We start from the raw sequence: 20129 nt of genomic DNA, 5'->3' as shown, positions 1-20129 counted from the left end.
CCTAAATCACGAAAACTCCCAAGGCTGAGACTGAGATCCCTAATTGGCTTCGCTGCTCTCTCTGCTTCAGTGGTTCCCATTATTGATGATTCTTTTTCGAGCAAGCTTGCTTCACTGAAGTCACTAGCGTCACCGCGTCACACGGGTCGAGGGCTCGCCGTCGAGACACCGCCGTCGTGCCACCTAGAGCCATCGAGAACTGAGAAGTGAGAACGCCTCACTCTCACACGGGTCGAGCCACCGCCGTCAAGCCACCGCAGCAGCCGTGGAGAACTGAGAAGGTGCCTTCGCTGTCTCCCACCGCCTCACTTTCACTCTCCCTTCCCCCATCTCTGCTTCTTCTCTGTCTTCCAGGTCTCTGCCCTTCCCCTGTTCTATTCATTTTGTTGCTATAGCTAGTTAATTTTGATTAGCTTAGTTAGTTAGAAATGAATGTTAGTTGATTAGGTAGTTAGCAAATCTGAGCTGGATAGTGGATTTAGGTTTGTTTTTAATAATGATGATGACTGAAAGTGTTGCTGTTCTATTGATTTTCTTGCTTTGTATGTGCTGTATGGTTTGCTCCTGTGCCAATTTGGCTTGATTGATGCTGCTGCATACTGATTTATTGCTGCCTTGTCCTGCCTGTTGATGCTGAGTCTTGTTTTAATTTGAGCCTAATCACTGGATTCAGTTAGGAGCATTTGTGTGGATTCATGTTGCTTGCTTGTGCAGTGAGGATTTTTGCTGAATTCCTGTTTTATTTTGTTCTGATGCTGTGTTGTAAGCCAGTATTTCTGTACATAGTTTAAATATTTACAACTTTTTTTTGCTAAAAATTTATGGCTAATTTGGATTTTCTGAGGAAGATTCAAGATTTATTATCCCTCTCTTGAGTTGAATGAAGTTTTTGTCAAAGTTAAAAGAATGTATCTGAGCAATTGCAACATGCATTGTTACTATTACACACAGCAATTTGATGATTTGTTTGATCTTTGTTGCCTGTATTGGTGTGTGTTGATGGCCTGAAGTTTTGAGCTATTTGTTAGATATGAGTTTAGATTGTGAGCTTAATTGCAGAAGAGGTCTTGCTACTTTGTTGAATTCTGCAGTTTAATCACCAAATTAAACTCTTTTAGTCTACTCTCTACATCTCTTTCTACCTACTCTATATGTGTATATGCACATTTTAATTTCTTGCAAGCAACTCATCGTGAATAAACATTGTTTCCATTGTTTACATAAGGGGTTTTTTGAGGTATACATACTTGCTTCTCTCAGTGTCTTTGTCTCTGTCTGTCGGTGTCTCTGTCCCCTTTTGCAACCATTGTCTCTTTTATAGTGATATCTGATATGTGGTTTACTGATATAGTGAAGTTTTGTGAACTCTGATTCAAGTCATTCAACTGTGAACTGATATAGTGATATAGTGATTGAATAATTGTTTTTATGTGAACTGTGAAGTGTGAACTGATATAGTGATTGAATAATTGATTGAATAATTGTTTGCTTGTTTCAACTGAATAATTGAAATTGAAATTGAAATTCTGCAACTAATTGATAGGTAGGTTTTGTTTGTTTATTTCTCTTGAATTGAAATTGAAATTCTGCAACTAATTTTCTGGTTTGAGTGAGTAAGAGTCAGCTTTTTCTGCTATTTAACTTCATGTTGTTTTATGCTTATGTGTTTGTTCATTCTTGGGGTGTTACACTAATATTTTTGTTTTGAGTCTTCTGAAAATACCAGGGTGTTATATTTTGGTTTATGTAATACTTTTAATTTGGATGATATTTCAAGATTTATATTAGACTATAATTATATTTTAATGTGTTTATTTATATTTTATTTATTATTTTATTATAAAACAGTTTTTTCGGTTCAACCACGATCAAACCGGTTGAACCTATAAACCAATGAACTAGTAACTAGAACGGTTCGATGATCGGTTCGGTTTCAGAACCTTGATCACATCTTAACAGATCATCAGACCCTTATGGAACTAGCTGATGCTTCTAGCTCTGATGCCATCAACTAAAGGACTTGTTCCGGAGCACCAACCATCCCACTTCATTGGAACTTAGGATAGGCATGCATCATATGCATCTATATGTTTGTTATTTTTTTAAGATGACTTATCCTGATGTTAATAAAAAAAATAAAATTCATATATAATTATCTTAATATAAAAGTAATCGTTAAAAGTTATTAGTCAATGAGTTATAACTCAAATGACATAATCTTTTCATATTTAATTAAGAGGTCGCAAATTTAAATTTCTATCTTTAGTAAAAAAATATCATTAAAAATTATTAAATAATAATTTAATTAAATTTATCAAATAATCTAACTGTCTTTATTAATTATTAAGGTTATATCAACGTAACTGCATATAAATTTTCATGACATAATAAATAGCACTTAAAATTCAAACACCCTAACAAAAATTCCTTATCCAATTTCTCTTATCCATTGACTGATGGCCAATCACAAGCTTAGACATGAGCCCACGGTCAATCTTCAACCTTCACCACTTCGGTCAACTCCTTGCTCCTATAACATTCGAGAAATAGAAAGAGCAATTCTTCTTTTCGGTTTATTTCAGCATTTATTTTTTCTGTAATGTAGGTGATGTGTAGAATACTTGAAAAGAATTTGTTATGAAAAATAATTACCATTACTTTATGTGTGGCAGGCCATCAAATATGTTGAAAAGTATCGATTATGTATATTACCATTCTCTAACTTCATGTTTACATGATTTGAGAGTGATGTCTTCCATAGAAGCCAAAGTTAAAAGTTCGTATCTTATTTGTGTTAGACTATTATTTTATGTTAGAAAAAGTGGAGGACAAAAAAAAAGTGACCCAAATCCATCAAAACAGTGAATGCTTCATGTAGCATGGTGGTAACGTAGTGATTACAGTGAAATGTGGCAAAGGGCTCAAAATCATGATAACAGGATTGTCACATTTTTAATCAATTGATTGAATGAAGTGAAAATAATATTAATGATAACGATCGATAATGATGGTAATGTGGTATGAACAAAGGGATGAAAAGTGGGGACAATTTGTGTTGGTTAGGTCACTGGTCTGCCATATGACCCACATTTTAATGAAATCAATCAATATATAATATACTCTATCTAGGCCGTTAATAAGGGAAACCAATTTTGTGGTGGTAAAATTTGGTTAAATAATAAATAAATAAATAATAAATTAATTATGAACGAAAAAGATTAAAAATTTAAAATTTATAATCAAAAAAATAGAAATGTTTAGGATATGAATTAAAACAATTATCTTAAATATTTTGGTCATGGATAAAGTCAACGGACTAAAAATTAAATCGGACTTTACTAAGCCTAAATCCAAAATTTATAAGCCATCCACACTTAACAAATTTAGCATCATTTCACCCATTGAGAGTGAGAGATAGGGGTGCACATGGGTCGGGTGAAGTCGGGTTTGATGTGATCCAGATCCGATCCGAAATATACACCAGGTCTATTTATTAGATCCGAACCTGACTCTAGGTCCGATGAAACCAATACACTTTCGGGCCATAAATATACCGGGTAAAAACCAGGTCGTTAATATTACATCTTCTTGTAAGTTAGCATGTAAAAATATCCAAATTTCCAAGACTCCAACCATTATTTGACATGGTAAAATTTACTTAGAAAAATATAACAAGAACCAACTCTTCTTCAAAATTAAAGTATAAACACAATCAATACTAAAGTATAACCACAATCAATACTAATATTGTCTAATAACACCAAATATTTAAATCAATACAAAATAACACAATATTATGTATTAGTCTAAAGTCTTATGCATTCTAAACATAAAACATTAATTTATAGTCTTATAATGACTAATAACACAAAATATTAAGATTTACAATACTTAAATTCCAGATAAGAATAGCCATGATCCATCACTAATAACACAAAATATTAATTGTGTATGATGACCGGGCCACCGGGCCGATTTCGGCTGACCCAAGCTATGACCCGGACCCGACCCGAAATAATGACCGGGTCTATTTTTGAAACCCTTACCCGACTTTAAACCCGATGAAATCACACCAAATTAGTCCCTAAAGTGTTCGGGGCCGGGCCATGTGCACCCCTAGTGAGAGACACGGATAAAAGTAGAGAAGAGAGTGAAGAGTCCTAAGTTTACTATTCATCACTACATTTAATCTTGCATAACTTCCAAACCGTATCTCCAATTGACGATCTGTTTGTGGCCACGTGTTCATCTCAACTCTCTCTTCGATTCTATCTAAATATTGTGGTAAGAAACTTCGAAATCGTTACCCCATTTTTCCTTTTCTCTTCTAAATTCATGTTTTGGGTATAGATGTTGAGAAAACTGTGACTTTGATGTTTAAGGGGATCTTTATCTTGAGTTCTAGTGGGGTTTTAGCCAAAGTTATGTGAAATAAGGTAGGAGAATCCTTTTTTCTAATTTTTTTTCAAATTTGTGTAAAGAACCTAGTGTGAATATTGTGAAATTTGAATGTGATTAGATTGAGCAGGATTGGTTTGGCTTGAATTGGTAGAAATGGATTAGTTTGGTGTAAATTCGATGCGGGTAGATTTTAAGGATCACATTAGTGAGGATTTTTGTGGGGCTTAGACGGGTTGAAGTTGGAAATTGTCGGAAAATTTTTTTTTGAGGTTGAGACTGTCGTCAAAGAGGTACAGATTTTAGTTTTGAATAGATATTATGTAAAATTATGTGAAAATCTAGGTTAATTGTCCCTAGCATAGGATTGAATAGAAATGATTGTTATTGTGATTAATTGGTTAGATGGTAGCTTGAATTATGATATGGATATATATGTATGCTTGGTTGAATTGATGTGGTATGATTCCCTATGAAGGGCTACGAAATGAAAATTTGTATTAGAGGCTGTGATAGGGTGAGGTATTCTCAATTTTGTAAGTTGTGGTAAATTGGGTAATTGTCATGTTTTAATTTGTTGTTGAATTGGTGAGATTTGATTGAATAATGAAATTGTTGGTATTGATTATTGATGGAAAACTTTGGAAATGAATGATTGAATTTAAATTGGGTTGATTAGATGTTGAATAGTTAGAAATTGATAAATAGATGCTAAGTATGCTTAGAAATGGCTTTGGGGTGATTTTGGACTGAATTTGATTGATAACTGCTAAAAATGGACATTTTGTAAATTTGGGTAAAAATAGAATTTTAACCAACTTCGACAGGCCATAATTTGGAGCTCGAAGCTTGAAATCACATGAAATTTATCTTAAATTAAAGTAAGTGATAAGAACTTTAAAACAGTCTAAGAATGGATACAAATTGATAAATGTAGCAAAAGTTATTGATGTTTTAAATTAGGGGTGAAAAACTAAATTATACAGAGTTGCAGATTTTTTAGCAGAACTAAATCTGTGCGTACACACCTATCGTGCATACGCATGAACACGATCTTGTGCGAACGCACAGGTCATGTGTACGCATAAATTATAAAATAGAAACGAATGAAAACGAACTTGTGCATACGCACATGGCATACGTACGCATGAAATTCAAACAGAATTGAAACATGGTGATTCTGCGCATACGCACCATGCATGCGTACGCATGAATTGGGATTTGCGCGTATGCATGATGTGCAATCCGAATTGAAATAAATTGAAATTGTGCGTACACATGGGATATCCGTATGCACGACTGTGTAAAATTTTTTGAAATGTTGATTTTTGTCTGTTTAGCCTTCCCAATCTGTTTATAAACCCATCTAACCTCCGTATAGAGTTGAATAACTAATAAATAAACCTCAAATGCACTGGAAAGTGATACAATAAAATGAATTGTTTAATTTTCAGAAAAACACTTGGTAAATCGGATGAAATTATTGCAGGAATGGTGATTTTATCTCGCTTGCGGTAAGGGTGGTGGTGTTATCCCGCTCACAAGATAATGGAATTGGTAAATTGAATGAAAATTTGGGTTAATGAGTATATGTTATTGTCAAATTGATGAAAGCCTATAGCCAATGAACCTACTGATTATGAAATTGATTAAATACATTATTGTTGACTGAATTGTGGTCTGAATGACTGAAATAGCAAGGTTTGGGTGCTATCCCGCTTGTGTATTGCATTGATACTTTTTTCGGGCAAAGATGGTGGTTAATCCCACTTGTTCGTGGTTTCTCTTGGATGAAAGGTGAGACAGCACACTCCATTGATGTGAGACGGCACTCTTTATTGTTTGGTACATTTATACGTCCGGAAGAAGGTGAAACGACACTCTTTGTTGGGATAATGGTACCATGACTTGTTAGTTCCTCCCGGAGACACGCACCGAGAGACCGATCTTGGGTGTCAACAGAATTTTTTGTCGGATTTAGCAGTATAACCGACACGTGATCTCATGGCCAGTAGGACAGGCATACATCATGTGCATTTATATGCAATTGTTTGAGTGTATATATTGTGTTTGGTTTTTCTATGTGAATATTTCTATTTAACTGCTAATTGCTATACATGTTGTATTTGCTCTTAATTGTGTTTGCATCTTATTATTTGTGCTTGCTACTATTAAACAGATTACTGAATTAAATCAATTAGAGATGCTGAGATGTGTTGTGGAGAACTTAGGTTATGGATCATAGGTATAGCAGAGAACGTAGCATATTTACCCTGTTCGAATTAGTAAAATCCTAAGCTTGAACCTTGTATATTTGGAGTTTAGGATTGCCTAGCGGGTTCATGTAGTTTTACATATAGTCTCTGAAGGTTTTAGAAGGATTAGAGAAGGGGAGGGTTGAATCTATGGCCTTATTTAACTTTGAGCCTTTAATCAAAGAACTTTAAACCTGATTTCTGTTGATCTGTGCAGTGGATAAATCAGGAGATAGTTTCGTTTTATCTCATAAAAACCAGAAAAATAGAATTAAAACAGAGAAGAAGATGATGATGATGATGATGATGACACCGCCATATATCCTGGTTCAGTTGTCTTGTAATGCAACCTACATTTAGTCTCTGCCACAATATTGGTGGAATTTTCACTATAATCCAAGTATTACATACACCAATTTCCTAAGACTAAACTCAATCCTATCTGGGCATAGAAGCTTCAACATAAACTTGACTTGGCTATGCTAATACCTAGACTCACCACACTAAGTGCTTACCCAACTTAGCAAGGAATATCTCTCAGGTATATGACACAAGACAAAAAATACAACAAAAAAAATCTGAAATAACTCTTGACTTTTCTCTCAAGTGTATCTCTCAGCCTTTTTCATTCTATGGCTTTTTCTCAATGCCTCTCTTGTCTTTTACCTCTCAAAAAAATTAAGAAAGATATACTTGAAACTGAGACACAAAACAGTGAAACATGAAGGAGATTGATGATACACGACTTTAACACTATGCACTGAACACAACATCTGAACTCATAACTTTGTTCTTCATCTTAGCGGAGTGCTCCCTTTAGTGTAGGTGCAATGCTTCCAAAACTTCAAACTCAGTAGCGAGAATTCACTCTTTGCTTTTTCTCACGGGTTCTCTCTCCTTATCTTCCCAACAGATTCAATTTTTTTTTTTTGTACCTTGATTTGAGCCACGGTTAGGGTTTTTTTGAGTCAACTTCTTGGATTTTGAGCTTTGATCAATCACCCCATCTTTTTCTTCAATCAACCCCTAAATTAGGGATTTCAAATCTGATTCATTTGCTTGACTGAGGGTAGCAGAGCAGCAGAGATGATATTTCTCAGTGATAATCCCAAATTCGAACTCTTGAAAATGTGCTTTGGCCTCAAGTAACAACTTGATCCGTTGATTTACAACAGAGACAATCAGTCTTCATTTTTTTCAACTTTTCCAAAAACGGCAATGCAAAAAGTAGAAGAAGTGAAGAAATTAACTTGCATGCAAATAAAAATAAATCACTTTTAACTTCTGACTTAGCTTAATATGTCTTTAATTTGTGTGATTGGACTTTGCTTTTTTATTTAACCCTTTTCTTTTTTTCTTTTCTTGTATATGAACTTGAGGATAAAATTTTCTCTCTCTCTTCTCTCTCTCCCTCTCTCTTTTGATCGAAGAATACTTGAAAAACTTTTTAATACTTTTTTAAAGTATAAATGACTCCTAAATAATATTTATTATAATTAAATATTAGATACAGTTAAATATTAGAAACTAGTACAAAAAAATAATTTCATAAACAACATATGTTTTCTTATGAATAACATGTTCATATAACAACATTCATATTAATTAGTAATATCGAAGTAAAAAAAATTAATGAAAATTTAAGAAATTAATTCTTTATTTTCAACTATATCCTATAAGTCACTGAAAAATATATTCTATACTAACTAACGCTCTTATAGTTAATTTAAATCCAACTATCCTAATTAATTAAAACAAAAAAAATCTAATTTTATATGTTAATATCTTAACACCTACTCTAAATACCTATATTTAATTATCTTTACAGGTTGAATAAAATTATATAAATCAATATAATATGACTCCTCATTATTTTCCTATATCTTTTAATTAATTAACTCAAAGTACTCTCTGACAAAAATTAACCTCAAAATTCAATACCCTATGTATTACCTCATATTTAGTCGATTGATGTTGTCGTATAAATATTGTCGGAGAGTTATCTATACTTTAAATACTAGATCTAAAAAAGTTTAAAAATTATCGAATTTAAAAAATTCAGAAACGACTAATATCTCGACTACTCGAATATTGTGATCTCGTTCAGTAGTTTAGGTACTGCTTGTCGGATTTTATCTATGTGTCACCAAATGTACTCGAAATATATTCAACATCAATATTTTGGTTACTCAATTACTAAGATATATGTTTAATTTGGGTTACAACACCTGATATATAACATATTGTCAATATCAATAAATACATTGTACTTTATATATTTCGATAAATAATATATTTAATTTATTTAAATAAAAAATTTTAATTATTTTTATTTTTTTAATTAATAATAATATTTAAATAATTTATTTTAAACTAAATATGATATTAAAATATAATTTAATTTTATATATTTTATATTAAATACAATATAAAAATCTAATTTAGTCTTTATTTTTTAATCTAAGTCACTTTTTTAAATATAACCATAGAATTTTTAGTTCATCATTTTTTTTTATAGAAGTAGTCTTTCTAGTCCTGTAAGTATTTTTTAATTGTAAAGGGATAGGGTCAGATTTCATAGAAAATTAATGTTATTGACAATCTTACTTATACTTATTTTTATTTATCTCGATAAATTTTTTAATTTTTTAAAAAAATTAAGAATGAGACTCAAACTCACGATTTTTAAGTGAGTATGAAAAGAATAGAAACATGTTATTTGAGTTATAATTCGTTGGCGATAAATATTTTAATCGTTGAATTATTTATTACAAAAAGTTAAACATTATTAAAATTTTTTAATTTCAATTTATTCACTAATTTCTTATTAAGAATGTAAATAATAGTTTTTGAGGCTAAAATTCTTAGTTTACTCGTTTGTGAATCATAATAAGTTGGTACTTCTGTAATAGCATGTTTACGTTGGGACTTGGGACAGAAATACATGATGCGCATTCCGTGATCTTCCATCTTCCACAAATCTTCTTCAATGGAGTCTTCCAGCTCCCCCAAGGTTGAACCTGATGCCGACGACGATGTTTCAGAGGAAGTGGTATTCTCTTTCTCCTTCACCACTGAATCGAAATACTTATTTCTTAATTAATCGGTGGGTTCCTTATTGCGTGCCATGATGGTATTAGCGGTAGTGCTAATTTTACTTCCTCCTTCTTCAAATGTCAATGCAGTTTGAGCATTTTGATGATTTCACTATAGCTTCTTCATGGGAAAGGTTTGTTTATTTTTCGAGCCCTCTTCGTTCAAATTTGCATGAAATCTCAATTACAAGAACACTTTATAGCATTACTGTAAGAGAAATGGTTCTTTGTGTTGAAATGATGTTAATCTACTGTCATGATAACATTTTTCTTTTATGTTAATAAATTTATTTTGTAGGTTCATTTCTAAAATTGAGGCAATTTGTCGTCTCTGGATGGCTGATGGTCCTAATAATTTATTGGTATGCTTGCTTAATTTCAAGTTTCAGGACTTGAATTTAAGAATTAACTTTCTTTTTAAATAAATTATATGTTTGATTTGGATTATCTCGTGCTAAATACAGTTTGTTTAGATGCTGCTAGTATGAACATTGAAATCTTTCATAGTCAGTTCTAAGATATTATCAGTTTAGTATGCCAAGTGTGTTTTCCTATTCTTTTCATTTCTATTAATGGAACTTTGCTGTTTTCTTTGATTCTAGGAAAAAGGTGCAATTCCCTTGGAGAATTCCAAAAACTCATACAAGATCAAATCTGAACTGCAGTATGACGTGAAAAGTTATTGCATGGAGTACTATTTTGAAACCAAAACTGGTGCTAATTTTGACTATCTTTTTTGTTTGAAAATGTTTGGTTGGTTTTGAGGACTTGTTTTTGTTTATTTGTTTTGCCTTCTGGGTGATGCAGGCAAATCTTTTGACTGGAATTCTACTTTTCATGATCTGCAGTTATGTTTTGGTGTAAAGGAATTTTTGGTATGGTTTAACACTGTATCTAGTTTTTCATTGAAAGATTAATGTTTTCACTGAGGAACTGCTTGCTTGTCTTGCATATCACTAGCTCATTGCTCCTCAAAGTGCAAGTGGTGTAGTTCTTGATGCACCAGAGGCTAGCAAGCTGTTGAGTGCTGTTGCAATTGCTCTGTCAAATAGTTCAAGGTAATATTTATTCCTTGTTTTGTAACGTTTGGTGAATTGTGGGATTCACGTTAACTTGTGGGCACTGGTGGCACTGACACATTGATATATCATTTTATCTCAAGTTGAAAATGGTGACCGAGTAATACTACTTGTTAACTTTAAAGCTTGGGTCCATGCCTCTTTATTCTCATTGGAGAGTTTAATCTATTGTTGGATGAAGTATGCTATGCTTTATCTGATTTGAATTGAAAGGTGTTAAAATAACGGGTTTATTGAAGTCTTGATAACTAAAGCAAAGTTGTAGTTTATTATAACATTAGTTATGTAGTTTATGGCCAGCATTTGTTCCAGTTCATGATCCTTCACGGAAAGCATATATTGGCATTCAGAACACTGGTACTGCATTTACTAGAAGATTTGAAGCAGATCGAATTGGTAGTCAAGTTCCACCGAGTCTCATGCATTTGGAGGGGCTGTATCAGTTGTTTGTATCTAAGTTTGTGAGTTCATGCTCCACGTTGTTTAATTTAAAATTTGTTTCTTCTTGAATTTTATGATGATGCACTAAATCCAATTTTAATTTGATATCCCCTTTGTGAGTTCACTGTGTTTTTCTTCTATAATTTTCTCTCTTTAAACTAATAGATGTATTTATTGCGCCGAAACATGTGTTTGGCTAGGAGGATCACCTGATATAAAATATATTACATGATCAATGTGTGAGTAAATGTATGATTGACATTTATAGGTTGTAATGAAACACTTCAAAAGATTAATGTTTTTACATTTGTATTTTTCATGAAAGAATTGTCAGTCTTATGAACTTTTGAAAGAAAGTATTCATGTCATATATTCTTTTTGTTTTCCCTTTTATTTTCCACCATAGTTTTTCCCAACAGAATGGATTCTTTGAACAAAATCACTTTCTAACCCGTGATATATGCTTACAGTCAAAAGTTCTATGCAGAACTGTCTTCTACTAAGCTCAGTGCTGTCATTTAAACTTTCTCCCCTAGTAATTACTTTCTTTTTTATATTAAAGGCCTATTGCACAGACGATCTTGATAAGCATCTTATCAAAGTCCAATTTGCAATGAAGCTGACTTACAGAACGCTTCCCTACGATGATGACAATATCAAAGATATTGATGTTCAAAATACAAAATCTGGCAAAAATCTCGCTGGTGAGTCCTCGAATGAGAGACTGTGGGATGATGATTGTTCTTGGAGTGAGTGGTATTCTTCTGAAGATCCTGTTAAAGGTAAATTCCATGAATAAAAATGTTGTACATAGACATAGTTCAAGGTTATCAAATGGATGCTTTGTTAAATAGAACAAGTTTTAGGACTCAACCATTCTTTTATATATTTGTCACACAGTATGTGGGAGCCCAAGTCTGGTGTGTTATAATTTGGAAATAATTGGTGATAGCAAGTAAGGGCTGATTTGCATACCTGATAAAAGAATTTTAGATCCATAAAGTGGTTTTATCTCTCTTCAGCAGAATATTCTTCTTGACTTTATTCTTTTCCATGAATTGTAATTGTTACAAGAAAGGGACAAGCAAACATACATGCATCAATTTAAATTTGAAGTCTTTATTTAACGAATTAACTCAGATTTACTTTGTTTTTCTACATGTGTAGTTAGTTAGGAGACAAAAATGGTGTGGAGATTTTCATGGATATGTTTGATGTGTAAATTTACACATGGAGCTCCACCTTGAATTTTCCACCCCAAGCAAACGCATCCCTAGGGAGAACCTTTCCCCAATATCTTTTGCATTTATTTATCTATTTAGAGTAAATTGTTTTGTGATTCCACATTTTGGTTTTTAATTCTTAAAAGCTCTCTAAGCTTCATTTTTTCCATTAATCTCTCAATTGTGAATTGTTTTCCATTTAATTTATGCATATAACATGCAGGTTTTGAACTGATAGCAATATGGTCAGAGAAAACCATTGAAAGTTCTATGGAAATGGAAGAAGTGGAAAATGCTTCACCTCATGAAGCTGAGAAGTGGTTCATCTCTCCAAGTTTTGCTCCATATCTGTAAACATCTTTATTGGAATATGAGCAATAATTCATGATAGTGAATAGGTTGCTTATGAACATTGCCGCCATGAAAATTAAATATACAAAACAATAATCAGATATGGCATGTGTTCTGATCATTGACCAATCCTGAAGTTAAGAAAATCACACATACGATTGACCAGAATTTTTTTTCCCTCGCCATATCAAACTAAATGTTCACAACACTTATAATGGTTTTTCATGTCATTCATTATGGTTTTTCATTGTATTTAGGTTTATGCAAGTCACTATACTTCTACTTAATTATCCTGTTTTGAGAATATTTCCCATGTTCCTAGCACAATTGCAAGATTTTTTATCTTTTAATTTTTTTCTTTTGAAAAAAAAAAAAATCCACGATTGTATGGTAGTTACAATACATGGATATCATTTGCTATTCATTTTTTCATGCCATTGCTACAGATATTCATGATTGAACGCTTGTTTCTTTTGTTTCATAAATAGGTATTGGTAGTTAATTTTCTATTGTATATTCTGTTGAAACTTATAGACTTGAATATTCCAATGGGAATCAATTTGGATTTGCATCTGCGTTGCATCTTCTGGTTGATGCATTCGAGATGTCCTTTGAGGCCCAATTTCTAGAAGATTTTGTTTCAGGTTTGAATTTGTTTTGGTGTATTTATTGGTATATTTGACATATTAATGTATGCTTGTATTAAGTAGTTATTGATGCTATTAATCATCAGTATATGGTTCAACATTTTCTCCTCTTGCTTGTAGCAGCTGAAAGCCCAGGTCCTGATAATTTGAAATCCTCAATGGTTATACCTCCACCAACAGTTAGAGATCGTGTGCTCAAAGAACTGTTTGATGAAGGTACATAGCCCTGCTCCTCTATGTTTTCTTTTTGTCCTTTTTTCTTTTCTTCTCCTCCTTCCAATGGAATCATTACTCCAGTACTCTAAGCTCATTGTGAGTCATTTCTTTGTTTTTCTGTAACTGTTACTCATGTATTGTTTTCAGGTGTACAGCTTATTGATTCTGCTTATGATGAACATAAGACCCCTCAAGCTATAAAAGGCGCACCTCTTGAAACTCTTTTTGCACAATTTTGTTTGCATTCTCTTTGGGTCGGCAATTGCCATATACGTGGTATGTGCCACATAGGGTTTATTTGTTGTGTAATCCTTAGAGAAGAAAGAATTATTGGTCGCTAATGCGGAATTGGTTTTCTTAGGTATCTTGCAGTTGTATGTAGTGTACTTTAATTTGTATGACCCACTTTTGGTTTGTATTTCAGCTATTGCTGCCCTTTGGATAGAGTTTGTTCAAGAGGTGAGGTGGTGTTGGGAAGAGTCTCAACTATTACCCAGGATGCCAGTAAATGGTTCAATTGATCTTTCAACTTGTTTGATTAACCAGAAACTTCATATGGTATTTTTTCATTTTTTGGGTGAATTTTATTTTAAAATATACTCCCAGATTGAAACTTTATGTTTAATGCTAATTCTTGTTTTGCAGAACATAGCTTTCTGTTTCCTTCAAGTTGTTCAGTTTAATTGTAGTGCTTTTTTTTTTCCATAGACTATTATATATTTACTTGTAAGAAAGAAATTATTTATTTACTCCTTGTGTGGTCTATTTGTTTGAGTTATCGGTTTTGTTATAATAATTAATTCCAGTGAAGCTTGACATCATTTTAATATTACTCATCCCTAGTTTTCCCTTGGTGAAGTTTTAATATCATAAGTAGAAATGCTTTATTGGTCTTTTAAGATCACGTTGATTGATATGTCTAAGATGGCTAATGACTTCCCCACTTTTTTATTTAGCTTGCAGTATGCATTAAGAAGAAGCGTGAATGGAATGAAGATCATCGGGAATGTATGGGAAGTGAAGATCAAATAGACTATATGACTGAGGTCACAAATTTTCATTTCCTCATGTTTGTAGTTTTTAGAGTAACAATCATGCAAACTCTCAAGTTATGTTGTAAACTAATTTTAGATAGCTAAGTTGAGTGCTCAGACTAGAGTGAACCTAGACCAGCATAAGCTAAAGAAACCTAGGTAATTTATACAAGGTTATTATTTTAGTGAAAATATGTTCTCTCCAGCATCAAAACAATGTATTTTACAAAAAGCGTTGTTAATTAGAACTTTCGAAAGTTTAAGATCCTGACATCTTGCTTAAGTAACTTTGATTATTAGTCTTGTGATGTTTGATTCGTTATTTTTTCTAGGATTCTAATTGTAGTCCATGTTATAACTACTTTTCATTATTGGTTCCTACAAGCTTATGATTTGAGTATACTTAAGCTCGATGGGTGGGTAGACTTGGAAGTTTGACAACCTTGCATTGTATTAACTTTCTTCAAAAACACAAGATTTCTTTTCATTGTGAATGTAAATTGATATTTGATGAATTGCAGGAGGAAAGTGCAGTTGGGGATGACACATCTAGTATGCAGGCACAGAATGAGGATTTTTCTGGGAAGTTTACAGGTGAACCCAGAAGGTGTGCTTGAGTGGTTATTTTCTCCAAATCTAGTTGCTAGCACAATTCTACCTTCATTCTGGAGATTTTCTTCGGTCATAATATCTTCTGTGCATATTTTTAGCTCTAGCAGATTTAAGATTTCCATGTGATATTGGTATATTTATTTAGCATGTTACCTTGAATTTTACACTTCTGATATAGATTCATTTCTTCAAATGTTTTTATAGGAGAATATGTGCACTACTTCTATTTGTTTCTTTTTCATGTAGCCTTTGCATGTGGATTGTCTACGTTTGATCATGTATTAGTACCTCAAGTTACAAATTAATTTTACGTACATAATATCCTTGCAAGTATTTATTTACTAGCATATCTGCTGTGTAACATGTTTGGTTCATGATGCCTGCAGCTTTCCAACCTCTCGTGATTTACATTATTCTGATACAGCATTCACAGTTAGTCAAGATCCTGTAAAGGACGATCTCTTAAATGGTGAAAAATCTTCAGATCAAACCAGGAGAGGTTCAGCTGGTGTCATTGATTCTATGATGCTTCTCAAGTCATATCAAAGAATGCATGCCCCATACACTCAGGTTTCTCCTATATCCACGCACTATATGCCGCCTAATATTACTCCCCTAGTTTTTGAAGAATATCATGCTTTGGAGGTTGTCTATTATGCTACAGGAAGCACCACTTATGACAGAAGACATGTATGAGGAGCGTCTTCAAGCTCTAGAAGCTTCTAATGGTTCATTTGTAAGTTTAAACTCATGCAGTACCTATAGTAATGGTTGACTACAAAAGCTTTGAACACCCAGGCTTATTAGAGGCTTAATATTTGAGACAGTAGCTGGATAAAAGATACATTCAAAATGTCAAATTGACTAATGTTACAGTGGAATAGTTTCACAAATATAGTTGCTAAGTTTTCAACTTGAGTTAATCCATTTACACTGAAAGCTAATCTGTTAATAATCTATTATTTACCATTGCCGGTTATTCTTTTTATTATTTATTTATTTACATGTTGCAGAATTATTTTGCTCAACTGGAAAGAGATATATTAACTTCAGGTAATAGAATAAGGATTAGACTTATGTGTAAATTAGGACTGATTAGTGGCTCGAACCTAGATATAACTGGCATGTGATGACTTTTACTATCTTGTAAGCCACTTGCTTCTTGGAGTGGAATCAGGGCATAGTTCCATCATAATGTCTTTCCTTAGTTAATTTTCATGTCACAAGTTTCCTTTCCTTGAGGAAATATTGTGAACGCTGTAAGTGGACTATGAGATATCAAACTAATTTAAATGTGCACACAGTATCAATGAGTTATTATAGTTTGACATTAGAATTGTTGTACTTTAACCATTAAATTTCTTAATGGAATGGGATTTTTGTCAATCTCATTTTTAATCACTCGTATTATGCTGACATGCACTACCAAAGTTTAGAAAAATTCAACGTTTGCAAGTACTTAATCAAATAATTTATGGCTGATTATATTATCAGAAGTATATCGTATGTTAAATTTTATATGACAAATTGATGAGATGCAAAATGATTTTGAGATAATAAAAAGTTTATAGTCATCTACACAATGAAACTGAAGAACACAAAAGTGGTATTTTTGTGTTGAAAGATTTCTGTGAATTTCAATGTAAATAAAATATTTTTAACAACTATTATTATATTCTCTCTTTCTCTCTTCCTATTTGGTTATAAATTGACTGGATCTCGGAACACAGGTCTCCGGGGAGATTTTTAGTAATGCATGCCACAATTCTACAGTGTAGTACATGTGACTTACAAATAATTTGCTTTGCTGATTTTAATAGACATGGCAGCATTTAAAGCAGCAAATCCTGATGCTATTTTTGAAGATTTTATTCGGTGGCATTCACCTGCCGATTGGTTAGAGGACCCTGAGGTTGAGAAATCAAAAGATAATTGGCCTCCAAGAGGACATCTTTCAAAGAGAATGTCCGAAAGTGACAACTTATGGAGAGAACTTTGGGACAGGGCACATGCTCTTGCTGCTTCAGAGCAGAAACCGCTTTTTGATCCAAATAGAGAAGGAGAAAAAGTAAGATCCTTTTCTTGTCTCCTTTCCCTCTTGAGAAACAAGTAGTATACTAATTAGACTAGTATAGTTGTTATTACTTGTTTTTTCATAGTCACATGAACTATTCTTCCCAAAAGCTTAAGCTGTTGAGTACAGGCACACTGATGGTTTTATATCTAATACCCATATTGATGGACAGTTCAACCATTGAAAATCTGTAACCATTTTTTATTTTACTCCATTGATTTAAGGATTGGATCTTAATAATACTAGTCTGCTTCCAACAGGGAGATTAGGAGAATTGTGTTAGCTTGGACTAAATGCATTTGCATGAAGTAAAATTAGATTTGCTTAAGAAATTATGATGTCTGGAATACTATGACCAATTTGGTTGTATGAATCATGTTGCTCATGGAAACAACGTTCTTGAATGTCCTATCAAGGTTGAAGACTGATGGTATAGTAGATTTTTCCTTCTATAATTTTTGTTACTTTATTTTATAAATGGTTTTAGTAGATTTAAATGACATTAATATTTTGCTACTACATAATGCTATGAAAAAGGGAAAAAGATTTTTTTAACAAGTATTTGGGTTGCAAAGTTTGTAGTTCTTAGTTTGTCCTTAAATTTTTAGGTTATTCATTATCTGGAAACTTTAAGACCACATCAATTGCTTGCGCAAATGGTATGTACTGCCTTCCTAGCAGCGGCTGACACAGTGAATAAGACCAGTTATGGAGAATTGAAACAGATGGAGACTAAGATGCAACAACTTTACCTCACCATGGCACCTGCTTTGAAGCCATTAGAAGGTCTGTTCATTTGTAAGTTTGTTCATTTGTTTTATTCCTGTTGAAAATAATAATCTATACAATATATAAAAGTATTCCCATTTGTAACCTTCTTTTGTTGTCTCCTAACTCTATTGAATTTACCTTTTTCAAGTTCAGGTATAGTTTTTATGAGATATAAATGTATAAACATGTTAAAAGGAAAAAATTACTGCCACTAAGATGCTACCACTAGCCTACTACAACCGATGTTTATGTATTACCTTAATTGCACACTTGGCCTGTATATGTATGTACATTGCATTCTGCATCATTAAAATGTGACTTCCAATTCTTATGTTAAATTTAAGTAATATATGCTTTTTATGAAAAAGTAGTTTTACTCTTTAATGTTATATTATTTTTAATTACATTACTCATTAAAATTAAAAATGCGACTAGATTGGCACTGCAGTACTTGTCAAGTCGCTAGCAGCAGCAGTATATTATTCAACTTAGTTCATTTATTTTTTCCACAGCAAACCGCTTATCTGCAGATAGCGAGACCATTGAAGACCTAAAACGACAGTGTGTTGTTTTCGGACATGTTGAGAATTTACTAACTGTTGCAGCTTCTCTTCATCGCAAACTTGTACAAGCACCACGCCTTGCTGTCGAAATCTTCATCGATTTCTACAATTTCTACATTCCAAGAATGGGTACAGGCTTGGAAGAAGACTACTCCAACAAAAAGGTGAAATTACGCTATGCCCCGTAATCTTTCTCTTCCTCAGCATGGACTAACAATTAGTCATCTATCCCTTTTGTTTAGGAATTCGACAAGAAACAAATAGTTTGGAACAATGAGAGAGAAGTTGTGTCAAGTATGTTTGTTCCACCCACGGCAAATCAATCTTGGAGAAAGGTGTTCAGCATGGGCAATCTTCTCAATGGTCATGAACCAATGGTGAGGGAGATTATTTTTTCACTTCATGATGGAGTGAGTAATAATCACTATGCAGCTCCTAATGCTAGTGTTTCTGAACAAGAAATTGATACATATAGAATGTATATTTGTGGAACGTCTAATGATCTTCGTGTATCACTCTCTGTTGTCTCATGCGATTAATTTTATTGGAAAATTTTTGTAGTGAGTCCCAAACCGGGATAAAAGACGAGGATTACATTAGATAGTTGATAGTCAATATAAAAATTTTATTTAATCTGTTATGATATATTAATGAAATTCAGATTTGATGTCTATAACCCTCTTAGTGGAATAAAAAATCCTCCACCCTTCGAAGCGAAATCAAGCAAAAGGGTTACAGGAATTATCAATATCAAAACGTGAAAAAACCTTCTATAATGAGAAAATTAGGAAAGTGAGAGTTTAATCATTATTGATTTGTAACTTATATGTGATTTTTATTAATTTGAAGAGTAAATGATCAAATTAGTCTCTGAAAGATTACTCAATTTTTAAATTGGTTCTCGAAAGTTTTTTTAATCAAATTTATCTTTTAAAGATTTTAAATTAATCTTGATTTTTCCGTTATTTTTCTTGTTGATGATGTCAAAATTTATAAATGTAGCACGCTAAGTACATCACAAAATATACTTGGAATCTTAATTGACTATTAACATAATGAATTTATGAAATTAAATCAAATCAAAATCTAATTGAGGGAAGAATTTGAGATATTGGAATCTCTCAATTTGGAGTTGATTTGATCTAATTTTATAAACTAATCATGTTAATAATTAATTAGGACTACTAAGTATGTGTTGTGATATTACTTAACGTACCACATCAATAAATTCTGACGCTGTTAGTAATGGAAGTGACAGAAGGATTAACATGACTAATTTAAAATATTTAAAGGATGAATTTGATTAAAAAATCTTTCGAGGACCAATTTGGAGAATGAGTGATCTTTCAGGGACTAGTTTGACAATTTAC

General features: G+C 32.6%; 1 protein-coding gene across 5 annotated transcripts; it reads left to right on the top strand.

Moving 5' to 3' along the window:
* LOC107458326 (uncharacterized) lies at positions 1-19379 on the top strand. Of its 5 annotated transcripts, none has more exons than XM_052251744.1 (23): positions 1-281; positions 9592-9705; positions 9839-9882; positions 10047-10110; positions 10351-10462; positions 10556-10623; positions 10709-10806; positions 11117-11288; positions 11831-12050; positions 12715-12841; positions 13377-13486; positions 13610-13705; positions 13853-13981; positions 14130-14263; positions 14662-14751; positions 15261-15346; positions 15738-15921; positions 16016-16087; positions 16365-16404; positions 17172-17419; positions 18034-18211; positions 18709-18923; positions 19002-19379. In XM_052251744.1, the coding sequence occupies exons 2-23, from the start codon at positions 9643-9645 to the stop codon at positions 19296-19298; spliced, it is 2847 nt and encodes a 948-aa protein (XP_052107704.1). In that variant the 5' UTR covers positions 1-281; positions 9592-9642; the 3' UTR covers positions 19299-19379. The 5 variants fall into 5 exon arrangements, with proteins under 5 accessions (XP_052107704.1, XP_052107703.1, XP_015932020.1 ...); XM_052251743.1 differs by having other exon boundaries at positions 9566-9705; XM_016076534.3 differs by having other exon boundaries at positions 1-354; positions 9566-9705; positions 13613-13705.
* Positions 19380-20129: the final 750 nt, after the last annotated feature.

Source organism: Arachis duranensis, chromosome 7, assembly GCF_000817695.3.
Source record: "Arachis duranensis cultivar V14167 chromosome 7, aradu.V14167.gnm2.J7QH, whole genome shotgun sequence".
In the NCBI taxonomy this organism is placed as follows: Eukaryota; Viridiplantae; Streptophyta; class Magnoliopsida; order Fabales; family Fabaceae; genus Arachis; species Arachis duranensis.
Note: the sequence above shows the minus strand (reverse complement) of the source record. Positions and strands in the feature narration are given on the sequence as shown.